Source organism: Aethalodelphis obliquidens, unplaced genomic scaffold, assembly GCF_003676395.1.
Source record: "Aethalodelphis obliquidens isolate GAN/ISIS:26980383/991018 unplaced genomic scaffold, ASM367639v1 scaffold5, whole genome shotgun sequence".
NCBI classification, from domain to species: Eukaryota; Metazoa; Chordata; class Mammalia; order Artiodactyla; family Delphinidae; genus Aethalodelphis; species Aethalodelphis obliquidens.
The window spans coordinates 5346890-5362483 of NW_020837949.1; the positions used below are offsets into that span (position 1 = coordinate 5346890).

A 15594-nucleotide genomic window follows, 5' to 3' on the forward strand; every position below is an offset into this window, starting at 1 on the left:
CTGAGCACGTGCCCTCAGACCCCCGCCAAACGTGTGAAATGACGTACGTGCGAGCATTCCAGCCCTGGAAGCGGCCTAAATTTCCATCAGGAGGGGACAGCTCAAATACACCTAATGTAATAAATAATAAATCATAATCACGACAAATCGTGTAACGTTTATACAACGGGAGAGTATGCGGCCGTTCCCAAGGACGACGCAGCTCCCTGTCGGCAGATACGCACAAGCCTCCAGACGCGTCCCCGAATCAGACGCCACGCACGGTGCTCTCCCACTTGTGGGGGAAACGTCTGCACGAGCCACCCTCCCGCTCTCCTGCGGGAGGCTGCACACCTTTCCTCTCTCCTCAAACCTCCCACACCTCTCCCTCCATCCGCTGGTGGCATCGTTTCCTATCCCTGAGGAAACCTGAAGTGGTCAGGAAGACCCCACTCCCTGCCCGCAGGCCCGCGTCCTCCCTCTGCCCCTCCTGTCCCACGATGGGCTGTCCTCTACTGGCACGCCTCACCCCTCCGGCCTGCCCCAGGATTTCACTACTGAAGTTTCTCCTTCTCTTTTCTGCATCCTCCATTCCTTCCCCTGACGGTGACAGGGTCATGACACTGGCAGATGAACACGCTGTAACATCCCCCTCCTTAAAAATGAGACAGCCCTCTCCCGACCCACATGCCTCTCTTGCACTGCCCCGTTTCTCCGCTCCCCTGTAAGCGAAGCTCCCGGGAACAGCCGTCCACTTTGTGCCACGTCCACTGCCCTGTCCCTTGTGAACCTGCTCCACAGGGCTGCTGCCCCGGCCACTCCTCGCCCATGTCAAGGCTGCCGGGGGCTCCATGTCACCAAACACCACGGTCATCTCTTTTTTTTTTTTTTTTAACTTTTTAAAAAAATTGAAGCGTAGTTGATTTACAATGTCATGTTAGTTTCCGGTGTACAGCAAAGTGATTCAGCTATACATATACACGTATCTATTCTTTTTCAAATTCTTCTCCCATTTAGGTTATTACAGAATATTGGGCAGGGTCCCCGGCGCTAGACAGTAGGTCCTTGTTGGTTATCCACTTTAAATATAGCCGTGTGCACCTGCAGTCATCCTGAATACTCTTGTCACTCACAGAGCACCTACGACTCCTTCCCTCCCCAGACACTCGTCTGGTGGTCTCTGGATCCACCTCTCCTGGCTGTCTTCCTAATTCACGGCTGCTCCTTCATGGACCCTTTGCTCACTCCTCCTTACCTCCCCAACTTCTACCCGGGGTGGGGTCACTGGTGCAGTCCTGACACCTTCTCTTTGCCGTCTACACTCGTACCTGGCTCTCTTCGCGTTTCATGGCTTGAAATGCCAGCCTTTGGTCGATGACTTCCAAATGCATATCTCCAGCCAGATGTCTCCCCTGTCGCTCTGGGATTTTCCCTCAGGTGTCTGGGTGTCCTACAGGCATCTCAGATTCACTACAGCCAAAAGCAGACTCTCTACCTCCCAGCCCCTCCCGGGAGACGGGATCGTTCCACTTGCTCAGGCCCAAAACCTCAGAGCCACACAGGGCACTCTTTTCTCTCAGACCCCCACATCCAATCTACCGCAATTCTGGGGATTCTGTCTTCAAAATAGATTTGGAAGCAACTACTCACCACCCTGCCGCTCCCGCCGTGGTCGGAGCCACAGTCGTCTCTGGCTTGAATGGCAGCGATAGCTCTGCACTATGCTGCCCGGCTCCCTACTTTCACTCTACAACCTGTACACGTGACGGCCGGGCTGACCCTTAAAAACTCAAACTCAATCTTGTCCTTCTTCTAGTTGACATTATCCCATCTCACTCAGATAAAAGTCCCCAAACACTAGTCCACCTGTCCTCTTGCCACCTCTGGCCACACTGCCCTCCAGACCCTTCCTAGCAGCCTCCTCCCCAGCTCTGCACCTCGTTCAGCCCCTCAGAGCCACCAGATTTCTGCTCAAATGTTCAGGGTCAGAGCCCTAGTCGGGGCGGCCTGGCAGAAGCTGGGCCCGCGGAGGGAGGGTCTGTCTGGTGGAGTGGGAGCCACAGGGGAAAGAAACACTGCAAGATGCTGCCCCAGGAGAAACAAGGGAAGACGAAATCCCTGGGGTCCTTCCTCTTCCACTCCTCCAGACCCCCATCTCCCCGACTGTCTCCCACTGGCCAAACCTGGCCAGACACCAGTTGGCCAAAGATCCTGGGACTGCAGTTCCTGGCAACACAGAGCAGGCAGGACAACAAACATCTGAGAGCAGAGGCAATGACCCCCCAAAGAGCACCCCCACTAGAAAGAGCAAGTCTCCAGACAGGCTGAAAAATCAGTCCCTGGTGAAGGAGTGATTAAACAACACAATGCTCTAGCTGTATCCGTTCTTAGACTTGCAACGATAAACAAAAGATTTGGAACCAGCGATCCTGTCCTATGGAGATGTAGGGTCTCCTTGAAGCTCGGCTACAAAGAGCTGCTCTCCTGGCCTTCTAACCACGAGAGTCACAGACAATGCGTCGGCCTCAGCGTGTGTGCCCTGGAGTCTTGGCTGTGAGCCCGCACTGCCCCAAGCCTGCACTGCATGCCAGGGCTTTGGGAGAAGCTGGTGCACCCACCTCCACCAGATGCTGGGAAGTCCTGGACCATGGGTGAATACGCTACAATGGCAGGAAAATGTTCTCTCAGGCTGGTCAAAGAACAATGAACACTGTAATTACACCTTATTTTTTGACCTAGAGGGTAAAGAGCCACAATGAGCGGGGAGAGGAAAAACAAGCCGGGCCTCCGGCACTGTGATGCTCTTGGGAGTGTGTGTTGCAATGAACTAAAATGAGCTGACGCACAGCGTTTTAGTCAGAAAATCTCTCTCTCCCCATCCTCTCCCAAGAGCTCATGCAATTCTTAGGAGTTATATTTAGGAACATTTTACAAAGTGCTGTTCTGACCCACATGGCACAGGGAGGGTTGTCAAAAACCACTATGTCCTTGAGAGCCTACTGCCTGTCCGTCCAGAGCCCTTGAACGGAGCCTCTTGTGGGCTCTGTCTGTGCACCAAATGGGCACTTATCAATTACAGTATAAAGTGCTAAGGTACAAGGACGGGAATAGAGGCTAGCAAGGTCGAGCATGGGTTTAACTCTGGGTGTGGCTGGGCCCTCGTGGGAGGGACACTCTGAGAGCCGGGATGACAACCGTGCATGTTCAATGGGGCTCAGAGGTCAGCAGGTCCAAGTCTGTACACACCTACAAATCCAGGACATGACCTGGTGCCCTGCTCCCCAAACGTGGCCAATCCCTAGGAACTGTAAATATATTTTTTCTGGAATCTTGTTGAAAAGCTGTAACTGGCATTCTTTTTTTTTTTAAGTATACCTTTCAGCACTTTTTTTTCCTTTGGCCACACCACACAGCATGCGGGATCTTAGTTCCCTGACCAGGGATCGAACCCATGCCCCCTGCAGTGGAAGCGCGGAGTCTTAATCACTGGACCGTCAGGGAAGTCTCTGTAACTGGCATTCTCAAGGCCCGGTCTGGACATCAGCTGCAAGTCACACAGAGGGATGGTAACGACGGTGCTGGTAAGCGCCCTCCCGTACAAGTTCACGTTCAGTTTGAACGGCAATATATGAACTTTGGGCCCAGTCTAACAACCAAAGTAATTTTATTCGTTGGGAAATTACTACAATTAATGTGCAATATTTAATCACGTCTGAAATAGACGGGTGAGAGGTCAGGAAGTCAGTCATGAGCCATCGTCAGATAACAGTGGTACGTGTTCCAAATTTCCCAGAGTTCCTCTGTCTGCTTCTGGCACGTTCAAAGCTCAGAACTAAGTTGAGAACCAACAGACACAGACCTCTAGTCAAATCCTGCAGCCCAGGGAGCCCAAACCCATTACCCGGATGGGAGGTTATGCAGAGCAGCCATTGGTGGAACCAAGGACTTTCCTCCCAACTAATGCTGTTTCTGTGTTGATCACCCTCAGTCAAGGAAGGGAGCATAACGGCTGGGATTACCTATCCTTTTATTTAGCAAACCGACCCGTCCCCCTGCCCAGTGCTGGGTGGCCACACAGACCCTGCTTGCTGAACCTGTCATTCTTTAGAACTGCCGGGTGTGCGTGCAGACACAGAGCTGATCAAGACAGCAGGCTACTCTCCAGAGAAAAGATGGGAATGACAAGTCTGCCCTTGGGAGAGTATTACCACAAGAGTTTACCTTTACCTTAATCCAAAGTACTTCTTAGATTCCATGATCGCGACTGCCTCATGGTCAACTGGTGTTATGGGTGAAGAGCAATCTGGAACACAGAGAGAGAAGTGGCTTGCGTGGGTCCCCCCCCCAACCCAGAAAATCAAAAGGGACCCAGGAAAGGGCTGTCAGGAGAGGTGCTGGTCCGGAGCACCTGCCTCCACTTCCCCCCATGGATGGGTATTCATGGTTCCATTTGCACCAGGGAGCACAAGCTGTCACAAGGTTACACAATCAGTGGCCAAGTTTAAAGGGAGATAAAAACCGGAATGTGACCCTCAGTCTGGTTTTCATGATTAGATAACACCCTCTTCGCCTGATAGCCCACGAGCTATCAGAGCGTTTACAGAGTCGAGTCCAAGCCTCATGGTTTCCTTGTCCCAAGAGTTGCTTTTTTGCACAGAATTGAGTCGCTGGTGTCCTGACTACATAGACCACTGTTTTCCCCTCAACTCTATGTCACAGGCACAGAGACCAAGGCAGCTAAGATGTTCAATCATTTGTCCAAGGTCACCCTGACTGAGGTTCCTCAATAATGCTGTCAGCCTTGTGCAAAGCTTTTCAAAAGGAGGGGCCACATTTTTAAAATGTCATTCCAGAGGACACAACAAATTAAGATCAATGGACAGAAGTTAAAAGGATTACAAAGCACTCTGACAGCTAGTCTCAGTTTCCCTCATCTGTAAAATGCCTAGGAGAGTTTTCTTAGGGGATTTTAATAGAAATTAGGTAAGATGATTAATATGAACTACCTAATATAACGTCTGGTATGTAATAGGTAATCAAAAAGTTAATTTCTTGCTTCTTCCTGACAGTGGAACATATCACCACTGAATACAGGAATTCACCAAACACAGATGTCTCTCTACAGACCCTTGTTCGCCAAGATTCCTTCTAACTGTAACATTCCAAGTGTACAGGGCAGACTTTAAATCTATGAGCGCAGCACAAATTCTAAGACTTTCTAAGTTGTCAGTGCTCTACTAAGATGACTCATGGTTTCCAGAGTCATTTTCATTTATATGGGATATTAATAGACAAAATGGGGAAAAAAAAAAGGGGGTGGGTGGGTAGGGACTAGTTAATCTAGAAAACTAGGCTAAGTGAAATTCATCCTGTAAATTCTTAATCCAGGGTTTCATTTATGTTGACTGTTGTACTCTGTGTATTTCACTTCTCTACTAGATTGTAGGTCCTCAGTGCAGCATTTTAAATGGTCTTCTCTGAATGAAGTGCTGCCCTGGCTGGGGAAGAGCTGGCACCATCACAGTGCACCAGTGTGATGACCAGGAGCCCTGGGGGGGTACATCAAATGTCCAGGGGATGTTAGTCTGGGGTGTTAGTGGTGGTATAGCAATTACACCAACACATGCGTGGTATAAAACAGGGTTAATAACATCCTCTCCCACAGATGTATTGAAACACCCCAGCAATGGCACCCAGTAGGTGCCCTATATCGGTAACTCTATGAGGAGCCTAGACAAATGATGCCCCAAATGGACACATCTTCAAAACACCCCTTTCCCCTGAGAACCTCTGTCTTAAACCATCTGTGGGGAAGGACCAGGGGTCTTTTGTTTGCTTGTTTGTTTTAAATGCTCAGTTCATCGCGAAATGATACTTTTGAAAGGTTCAATTAAAAAAGGGATTCCTAGAGCAGTAAAATTACACAAAGAGGTACAAGATACAATCGGGACAAAACACACGTCCCCATTAAAGAGGCCTTAGAAATCTTCTAAATGCCATCCCACTCCTCTTACAGATGGCAAAATTGCTCACAGCCACACCGCAGATCAGCGGCAGTGCCGGGAGAGGACTGAACTCATTCTCTTGGAACGTGGAAGCTGGTTCCCTGACAGCCCACGGTCCTGGCTAAACCCTACTTCTCATCCTTCCATCAATCAGAAGGACAGGGCCACACTAGGGTGAGGCAAAATGAGGCCCTTGCCCTGGGTGTGAATGTTAAGGAGTTGCCCCCAAATCAGTCATGAAGATAAATAATATTTCAGTGCAATATTTTGTATAGGCAAGGCTATGCTGTGATAACAAATAAATATCAAAATCTCAGTGGCTTTAACCCAATTCAATCAAGTCCAATTCAAGTTGAGTTGCCCTCCTCCATCTTACTGGGTGCCACCTGAAACACGTGACCTCCAAGATCATGGGGTCTCCAAGATCATGGCGGGAGGGGAAAAGGGAAATGGGGCAGACATACTAACTCTTCACTGCTTGACCCAGAAATACTACTACTAATTCTATTCGCATTTCATTGGCCAGAATTAATTACATATTCCCATCCTAACTGCCAGGGCACTGGAAAATGTAAACAATCATATAGATATTTGGTGACCACTAAGAGCCTCTGCTTGATTTGGGGGGGAAAAATTGTATCTATAAACTTCATTTTATACCCCCCAAAAAAATCATAATTTTACATAAAGACGGGATTGGTAACAGTGCTAAGCTGAGCAATATTGGAGCCTGAGGCAAAAGGCAAATTCAGTAACGCTGTCTTTATTCAAAATTTTTCTATTTTGTTCAGCATATATTTGATTGCATTAGTTTTGCAAAGGGAGTCATAGGTCAGGGCATTCAGAAACAGTAGACGTCAGGGGTCATTACAGAGATGCTGTGGCTTGGGCATGCCACATTTAGCTACTCGCTAACTGTGCAGGGACTTCCCTGGTGGTCCAGCAGTTAAGACTCCGTGCTTCCAATGCAGGGGGCCCGGGTTCGATCCCAGGTCAGGGAACAAGATCCTGCAGGCCGCAACTAAGAGCTTGCATGCTGCAACTAAAAGATCCTGCGTGCTGCAACTAAGATCCAGCGCAGCCAAATAAATAGATAAGTAAATATTAAAAAAAAAAATAACTCTGCAGCCAGGTGAAGGAGAGAAGGGGTTTCGGAGGGCATCCCAACGCAATGTGCCCCCTCTATTCTAAGACTTCACTGCTTGGAAGATATATGATCAATGTATTAATATTTTTTCAGAAGGAAAAAAAATGGCTGGTAAACTTCTTCTGACCCCATCTATAAGAAACACACAAATTAAAAAAAAAAAATTAAGATATGGATCCCCAAAAAAGGAGAGGGCTCTTGAAATGCAGGCAATATGGTAAAATGTTTTGATTTAAGATTCCCAGGCAGTAAAGTCTGCACTCCAACGAAACAAACTCAGAAAACAAATGAATCTTATTAATGAATGATCAGGCATATTTACTCAAATCAACTGACAAAAGTACGTATTCTAACAATCGCTAGACGAGGCCCTTCAACCATGACAGGCCTCAGGCAAAGCGTTCAGTGTGCGAAACAACAGTGGCTTCCTCATTCTGAATCCGTCCCAGGAGGGGCCTCCCAGTGGCTCCCGGACTTGCCCTCCTGGTTCTCCATCTCTCCTTTTCAAACCCGTTCTCAGCAAATGGAGTGATTTGGATGCCTTGGCAAATAATCATTGTGATAGGGATTAAAACATCAAACTGAAGAGATGAAATTTAAATGACAGTTGGGGAGTCATTTTGAATGAGTAAGGGTGGGCTTTATACCACGTCACATAGGCTGAAGGTCCACCCTTTTCTCCTTCTAACCAGTGTTTCTAGCATTTAGTGAAATAATGCAGTCAGTCTCCCTGAGTCTCCTGAAATCCTCCTGCAGGCAGCCAGTTAGAAAAAGGTCAAAGCAAGAAATGCCACACCTGTGGGGCAGGGATGGCCACTGGGTTTTTGAAGCCAGGTGCGGTCCCCTCCAGAGCACTGCGACCTTCTGTCCAGAAAGCACTACTCCGGGACCAGGAGGGTCTTCAGTCTGGCTCCATTCTGGGCTGGAGAGCCGGGAGGAGGAGGAAGGCAAACCCACCAGAAACCCACCCCTCTAAACCGCGGCACCACCCAGACCGCAGGAACTCAGACGGGAGAGGGAAACAGGAAAGATGGCTGAACCAGGGTTCCTCCTGGCTGGGTGGGGGGCACCGCCTAAGGGGCGGCCCTGAAAGCGGGCTCACCCTTCTCCCCAGGAGAGAACTGTGCATATCTCCGCACCTGGACAAGAGTGAAGGCCACCTCCTCACAGACCCCAGGGCGTTCCCAAAGCGACCTGTGTCCCGTTCTTTCTCGGGTGGCCTCCCCGCCCCACCGATTCCGGGGAGCAGCAGCGCTGACGTCAGCATTCAGGTTGTTCGAGTGACTTTGGGGGCCACTCTATCCTCAGAACCTAGAGCAGGAGCGGAGGCGACTCCCGACCGAGCACTCACCTTACTCCCAGCCAGGCAGGCAGGGGGCTGGGGGGTGAGGGTCGCGCCATCCTGGGGCCCACCTCGGCGGGTGGGGGGCGCACCGCCACCTGGGAGAACGCCCCACTGGCCCTTGGCTACGGGCGGTGCCAGACGGGCAACGCGGTGGCTGAGACCGTTGCAGCACTTGGGGGACTCGCGCGGGGTTTACCGCCCTCTCCTCCACCTTTTCTTCCGCAGTCTTAGGAACCCCGCGTTCACGGCGGCGCTGGGTTGCTGACTCCGCGCCCGACACTTACCGCCGATCCCCTGGTGAACCTAAGCAAAGCCGGGTGGGGTGGGGTACGGCGGGGTGGGGGTGAAAACCCGCACTCCGCCCGCTCTCATTGCGCATTCAGGTCCGCACGCCGGGGGGAAGGGCCCCGCGCCGCGGTTTTCCGAGAAGCACGTGCGGGTCAGCGCGCATCCCACAGAAACCCGCGCTTCCGCCGCGGCCGGGTCTGCGGGGCACAGGGCGCGTGTGCGTGTTTCAGGGGGTGAGGCATAAACAGACACTGGGGGACGACATGAGTCAGGAATCATCTCGGAGCGAGTCCCGCGCCGCCGCGGCCGCAGGGGGCGGCGGGGGTCGGCGGGCGGAGCGGGAGGGCGCGCCGCACGCCGCGCACTTCCTGTTCGAGGCACGCCGCCGTCCACCGCCCCGCGAGCCTGCGTCGGTGCCAGGCCCGGCCCTTCGTTGACCCCTCGGGTCCCCGGGCCGCGGCGAGGCGGCGGCACGGAACGGGCGCCTGCCCTCCGCTCCCCGTGGGGCTCCCGCACGCCCTCCGGCCGGCAGGGCGGCCGCCAGAACTCGTGCTCGCAGTCGAGCTTCAGCCCAGTTGCGAAGAGTGTTAGCGCTTGCACCTCCTCTTCCCCTCCTCCCTCCCTCCCTCTCGCCCAGAAAGGAGGACGGACCTAGTTGCAGGCTGCGGGCTGGTTTATTCTCCGGTGGAGGGTCATATAAACATACAAACTGTCTGGCTCTCGCCAGATTTTCCACTTAGGCATAGGCATAGGAGGGCTGCTTCCTAAATTGCCGTGTTTAATTGCACCTGCCTTTCTGATTATCTCTGGGAATCTGTGGGAGGAGCCGAGAGGGTGGAAAATGTTGCTTCGCTTTGCAAAAGGAAGAAAACTTTGTCACCCAGCGGGAGACCTCTGCCACGCGTAGCCCGGCGAGAGACCTGAACCAGAACAGCCTTTGGCTTTGATTTCGCATCCGAAGAGCCCGTAGGAGGAAGAGGACACGTGAACTCGGCGCTCCCGCCGACCGCCACCCCAGCTCCACCTTCCCTCCCCGCGGAAGTCCCCACGCGGTGTCTTCAGGGTGCAAGGACAGTAAACAGCGCGTGCGGCTCGCGGCCGACGGCTGGGGCCGGACTGGGAAGGAGAGGACCGAATTCCAGGAACGAGTCACCCGGAATTAACTTCTGGTTAAAGTTATGGGAAGCGCGGCCATGGACACCAAGAAGAAGAAGGATGTTTCCAGCCCCGGCGGGAGCAGCGGCAAGAAGAACAGCAGCCAGAAGCGGCGTTCGCTGCGAGTGCACATTCCGGTGAGTCCCACCCCGCCGCCCCCGGCCGCCCACCCTCGCGTCGCTCCGACCCGGCGCGGAAGCGGTTAACGCGGGACGCCCCGCGCGCGCCGTGCGTGCCCCTCCTGTCACTTCGGGCGGCTTGGGGAAGGGTGGAGGCGCAGGGCCGAGCTGGGCCGCTGTGCCCGGGCTCCATCTCTCTTCCCACCCGCGTGCGAACGGGGCTCGGCGACCGTCTGCGGCGGGGGCGGGAGCTGCGGGGCGGGCTGTGCGCAGCACGGGATCCCGCCGGGTGCGGGCGCTGGGGCGGGGGCGGAGGGGCGGTGCGTAGCGTTGTTTTGTTGAAAAAGGACAGTGTGGACTGCGCTCCGGAGAGGTGGAGCCGCGCGCCGCAGCCCGAGACTGAGGGGAGGGGCAGTGGGTGGGGACAGCGGGGGAGGGGGGCGTTGGCTGTGTAGCTGCTCCCTCAAATGGACACTCCCTGCTCCCCAGTTTCCCTCGGGTGACTCTGGGCCGGGGGCTGGAGACTCCTCTGCAGCCGGCCCCTTTGCCTGACCCTGGGAGCACCTTTCAGGCCCTTGGGGGCTCGGGACTGCCTAAGGCGTGCAGGGCCCTCGCGAACTTCAGCCCTGGCCACGCCGGCAGCCGGCCCGGACTTTGGCGACATCGATCGGTCTGCTGCTTGACTTTGTCCAGCTGGAGGGAGCGGCGGGCGGGGTCGTGCGCCCACCCTGCGCTTTGCCTGCCCAGGTAGCCCGTGGCCCCCAAAGCCTTCCCTAGCCTCCCCGTGGGGGGACGTGCGGCGCAGCCCTTACCTGCACCGGAAGGAAACCCCCAACTGGGTCACACCCCCCAACCTTCACCAACCAAGTAAATGTACACACACACACACACACACACACACACACACACACGCACACACACACGAGGGCTCCATGGAAAATGCAATTTTGATCACGGATGAGGGTCTTGGGCACAGGTTGGGGGTGCGCGGTGAGTCCCACTCTCCAGGGCTGTCTCCGATGACACTTGTTAAAGACACCTCCTTAAAGCTAATCCTTCCTGACAGCAGCATGGGGCTTGGGGGAGGGCAGCTGGTCACGCACTTTCTGCTGCGAACCTCCTTAGGCACTTCACTCCTGTGTTCGTTGACCGCAGTTCCTCCTTCCCAGGCCTGTGTGCACACATTGGCCAGGAAGGGTAGGGAGCCCCGGGAGCCCCAGACATCTGATGGGTACTTTAGGGAGCAGCCCCAAGTGGCGAAGGGTGGCCAGCCCTCCCTGGCAGGGGAAAGCTCAGGGAGCAGGTGACTGGACCCCTGCCTGCTGTGTGACCACCAGGGGGATGACCCAAATATGCAGGAATAAGCATTCCTTTGAGTAAACATTCTATATGAAAATGAGATATTCCTGTTTACATTGCTAATGTGAGACATTTTAAGCCATGTTTGTAAATAAAAAGTTAGACACGGGTTTCCCTGGTGGCGCAGTGGTTGAGAGTCCGCCTGCCGATGCAGGGGACACAGGTTCGTGCCCCGGTCTGGGAGGATCCCACATGCTGCGGAGCGGCTGGGCCCGTGAACCATGGCCGCTGAGCCTGCGCGTCCGGAGCCTGTGCTCCGCAATGGGAGAGGCCACAACAGTGAGAGGCCCGCGTACCGCAAAAAAAAAAAAAAAAAAAGTTAGACACAGGTACTCCTGACCTCCCTCGGCAGTCGTCGCTTGGCTGAGCCATTTAACAACTCAGCTTCTCCCATTTGTCAAACAGATAATAATTCTGCTTTGCCTACTTTTCAGGGATGTTGAAATAAAATAACCCGTGAGAAAGCTCTTACTAATACGAAGTGTTATATGAATGCATGGCTATTACATCTACATCAGAGCACCTAATTTAAAAGAGAGAGAAAAGATAATGACATTGCCCAGTGCCCAGGCCATATCGTATTTGCATTTGGTGAGGCCGGTCTCAAATAGGAGTTTGTGTGGGGTGCTCTCCAGAGGTGGTGTAGGATGGAATCCAGAACCCGGAAAGGGAGCGCGCGGCCAGGCTGTGAAAGCGGAAAAGCCACGATATAGTCAGAGTACTCCGACCAGCCCTCCTGCTGCTGGTGATGTCTTTGGCTGATTTAGACAACGTTCTTGGCGTGATGCGGCCCTTACAGAAGGTTCTGTTCACTCAGTTATTCCACGACACGTGTGCTGTGCTGCTTGATGGTGAGATCCAGGGGGGAACGAGAGGGGCTCTGTCTCCACTCTCACAGGGCTTGCGTTTGCAGGGGCTGGGGACCGAGGGGGTCTTCTCACTAACCAACTAGTAATTACCTGTTGATCCTTGTGCTGGGCTGGGTGAGAGTTACACTCTAGCTGGGAAAATACAGCATTCAGACAGATGTTAGCAGATGACCCAAGGGCACAAGGTGAGCAGTGCAGACAGTACCTGCTTTCAGAGGGGAGAGAAGGGAGAGGTGGCAGTACATAGACATGTTCAGAGAGACATTAGACCCAGAGGTGGTAGGCAGGACAGAGACATGGCAGGGGTTACCCCTGCCAGGAACCAGCTTGAGCACCCCCATGGAGTCGGGGAGTTGGAGGACTGCTTCCAACTCCAGGGAAGAGCCCCTTTTCATGGAAGAAAGCGTTCGAGAATCAGAGTAATCAGAAATACATCAAGGCCAGATCAAGGAGAGCCTTGAGGTTGGATTGCATGATTTAGCAAATAAAAATACTAAATGCGGGCTTCCCTGGTGGCGCAGTGGTTGAGAGTCCGCCTGCTGATGCAGGGGACACGGGTTCGTGCCCCGGTCCGGGAAGATCCCACGTGCCGTGGAGCGGCTGGGCCCGTGAGCCACGGCCGCTGAGCCTGCGCGTCCGGAGCCTGTGCTCCGCAACGGGAGAGGCCACAACAGTGAGAGGCCCGCGTACCGAAAACAAAACAAAACAAAACTAAATGCCCAGTTAAATTAGAATTTTAAACAATGAACAACTTCTTAGTATATGAATGTGCCAGGCACCATTTGGGATAAACTTATACTAAAAAATACCCATCATTATCTGAAATCCCAGTTTAACTGGCGTCCTGTGTCTTCTCTGGCAGCCCTCCCTGGAAGGTAGGCCCGGGGATGAGGATGTCCCCTGAAGCCACTGAGAAGCTGCAGTAGACGCTGTTGGTGCCCTGCCCCGTGTGCCCGTAGCCCACCCAGCGTTCTCCACAGCCTTGTTGGACAGCTCCGCTCCACACCACAGTTCCTCACTGTGTCTTTCTTGCTCCTGAAGGAACCCTCCTGACTAGGGGCAGTTTGTTCAGCCTGAGTACAGGCTGGGATGGAAATGCTGGGATTGGGATGATGCCCTAAGGGGCAACCCTCAGGCAGGGAGGGATGCAGGTGGGACTGTTCCCCAGCCTCCCTGTCCCTGGGGTTGATGGTTCTGACATGGGCTCTGTAGGATGTCTCAGAGGGTCGCAGCAGGGCCCAGCCCCCGTGGCCCACAGTGGTGGTCCGATCGTCAATAATGCACGCTTTCTGGTTGTTCTGACTTCCCTGCCTCACTTGCCCTGCTCCCTGGGATAAATGACTGAATCTAAGTTGTTGTCTCACTGTTTTGGGCCGGGGGGGGGGGGGGATTTAAACTAAGAAGCAATTAAAGGTGACGAAAACAATGCTTTGTGAGAACTCGCTAGCCTGGTGGCGGCATGCGCCAGGACATTCGGGATTCTAGAGAGTGACTCCTGGAGGACACTGTGGCCTGGCGGTCCCGTGGGTGGGCTCATTCGGTGGCGTCCAGTGCCACTCACAGTGGTGAGGCCTCCTGGGACCTCCAATGTCCAAGCAGCTTGTCTTTTTACTGAATTGGATTGTGTCCTTTTTGGACACGATTGGACTCTGTCTCCACCCCCATATCTGGTGCATGAACAGAACCATGACCAAGGATGTTGGGGGAAGTCGTTGCAAACCTTCATCCTAGGCTCTGATTGTCTTTAACCATCTTCACTCTGCCTTCCTACCAATAGCGCCTGCTGTGCCATGAGACACCAGAAAAGAGGAATCAATTTTAGGGGATACACTAGGGACTTGGGTGACAGCGGGTAGTGGAGACCCAGAGTTACTAACTAAGGTAATTTATTCGTTGAATTCTGTCGTAGGGAGAATGGCCCTTGGGCCTAATGGAGGGTGTAACCTTGCTTGATTTTAATCTCAGCTTGGATCACCTTTATGGGAAACCATCTCGGATCTTGTCAGGGGAAAGAGAAGGAGAGGAGGGGAGGGGAGGGGAGAGGAGGGAGGGGAGGGGAGAGGAGGGAGGGGAGGGGAGAGGAGGGAGGGGAGGGGAGAGGAGAGGAGGGAGGGGAGGGGAGAGGAGGGAGGGGAGGGGAGGGGAGGAAAAGGAAGAGGAAAGGCTGAGTGCAGGTTCCTTTGGGGTTGCACTGGGCCTTTAAAAGTAGTGAGATGGGCGTAGTGTTCAGAGTCCTGGTGAGTTGGCACCTCGCCTGGGTTCTCTTTCCTCAGCCTTCATCTGTACAGTAAAGTGGGAATAATAATCAAGGTGGTGGGAATGCTTTTAGAAAATACCTCATTAGAAGTCTAGCTGTGTGTGGCGATCTGCTAGCACTTTGCCAGAGAAGCTGTTGCTGGGAGTAAGCATGTTCTTTCCTCCTTTTTGTCCGAGAAAACTTATTTTCTCTATTAATGCTGAAATTCATGTATCTTAGACATATTTTAGTTGATGACTGTTGGCTGGGTCGTTGACTGTATTGTTGGTCTCTGGAACTCTTCACAAGCCAGTGACAGAGCAGGAGACCAAGGGGGCAGGGAGGGCTTTGGAGAGAAGGACCCGCACAGGAGCCCTTGGGGACAGAGGCAGCTGGAGGGGGTCAGACTCGATCCGAGGTCATGGCCCGATATTTACTGCTGGCAGAACGCACAAGTCCCCAGGCCTCTTGGGAGAGGTGCTCCAGAAATCCTTCACCGTCCCTGGAGACAACCTAAAAATAGAGCTAGGGGCAGCTGGCCGGTCCCAGAAGGTTGTGGAGACACAGCTTGGCTTGGGCCTGCCACTAGGGATGCCTTTGCTTGTGGTGTCTCCGGAGGGAGGCCTCACGCTGCTGGAGGCCCAGCGCCCTTCACCTTGGCGATGGGCTGGCGACCAGTAGCCTCCATCCAATCAGATGTGCTCTGCTAGGGCAGTGCATGGGGGGAGGGGCCATCGCCCGGATGTGGGTGGGGATGAGAGCTGCCTTTCTGCCCCCAGGGACTGGAGGACCCAGTGACAGCAGTGCTCACTGCCCAATACACCATCGAAACACCCTGGAGTGAAGCCTCGGTGAACAGAAAGGGGATGCGGGGCGGCACAGTGGGGGTGTCAGTTTTGACCTTGGCCTTGACCTTGGTCAGTTTGTACCCCTTGAGCAAGATTTGTTGGGTTAGGGTAGTGTTGTTTTTTTTTTTCCTTTTGTGTATGGCTTTTTTTTTTTTTTTTTACTTTTTTTTTGGTTTATATTTGTTTAATAAGGTGTGTTTGTTTCTGATTTATAACAGTGAATCAGTTGTACATATACATATGT

At 53.4% G+C, this 15594-nt stretch overlaps 1 protein-coding gene and 1 long non-coding RNA gene across 5 annotated transcripts in view; one reads left to right on the forward strand and one right to left on the reverse strand.

The window, feature by feature from the left end:
* Positions 1 to 993: 993 nt before the first annotated feature.
* LOC113617908 (uncharacterized) lies at positions 994 to 9383 on the reverse strand. Its single transcript, XR_003431826.1, has 3 exons — positions 7928 to 9383; positions 4207 to 4282; positions 994 to 3811 (listed from the first exon to the last, which is right to left on the reverse strand). It is a non-coding gene; the product is annotated as an uncharacterized LOC113617908 (long non-coding RNA).
* Positions 9384 to 9492: 109 nt separating this feature from the next.
* Positions 9493 to 15594, forward strand: part of PRKAG2 (protein kinase AMP-activated non-catalytic subunit gamma 2) — a 276675-nt gene continuing 270573 nt past the window's right edge. For 2 of the 4 annotated variants that reach the window (XM_027101458.1, XM_027101457.1), the window contains exon 1: positions 9493 to 10056. In XM_027101458.1, the coding sequence (XP_026957259.1) occupies positions 9943 to 10056 (114 nt within the window). In that variant the 5' untranslated portion in view covers positions 9493 to 9942. The remainder of the gene's footprint in view (positions 10057 to 15594) is intronic. The other 2 variants (XM_027101455.1, XM_027101456.1) reach the window with 1 other exon arrangement.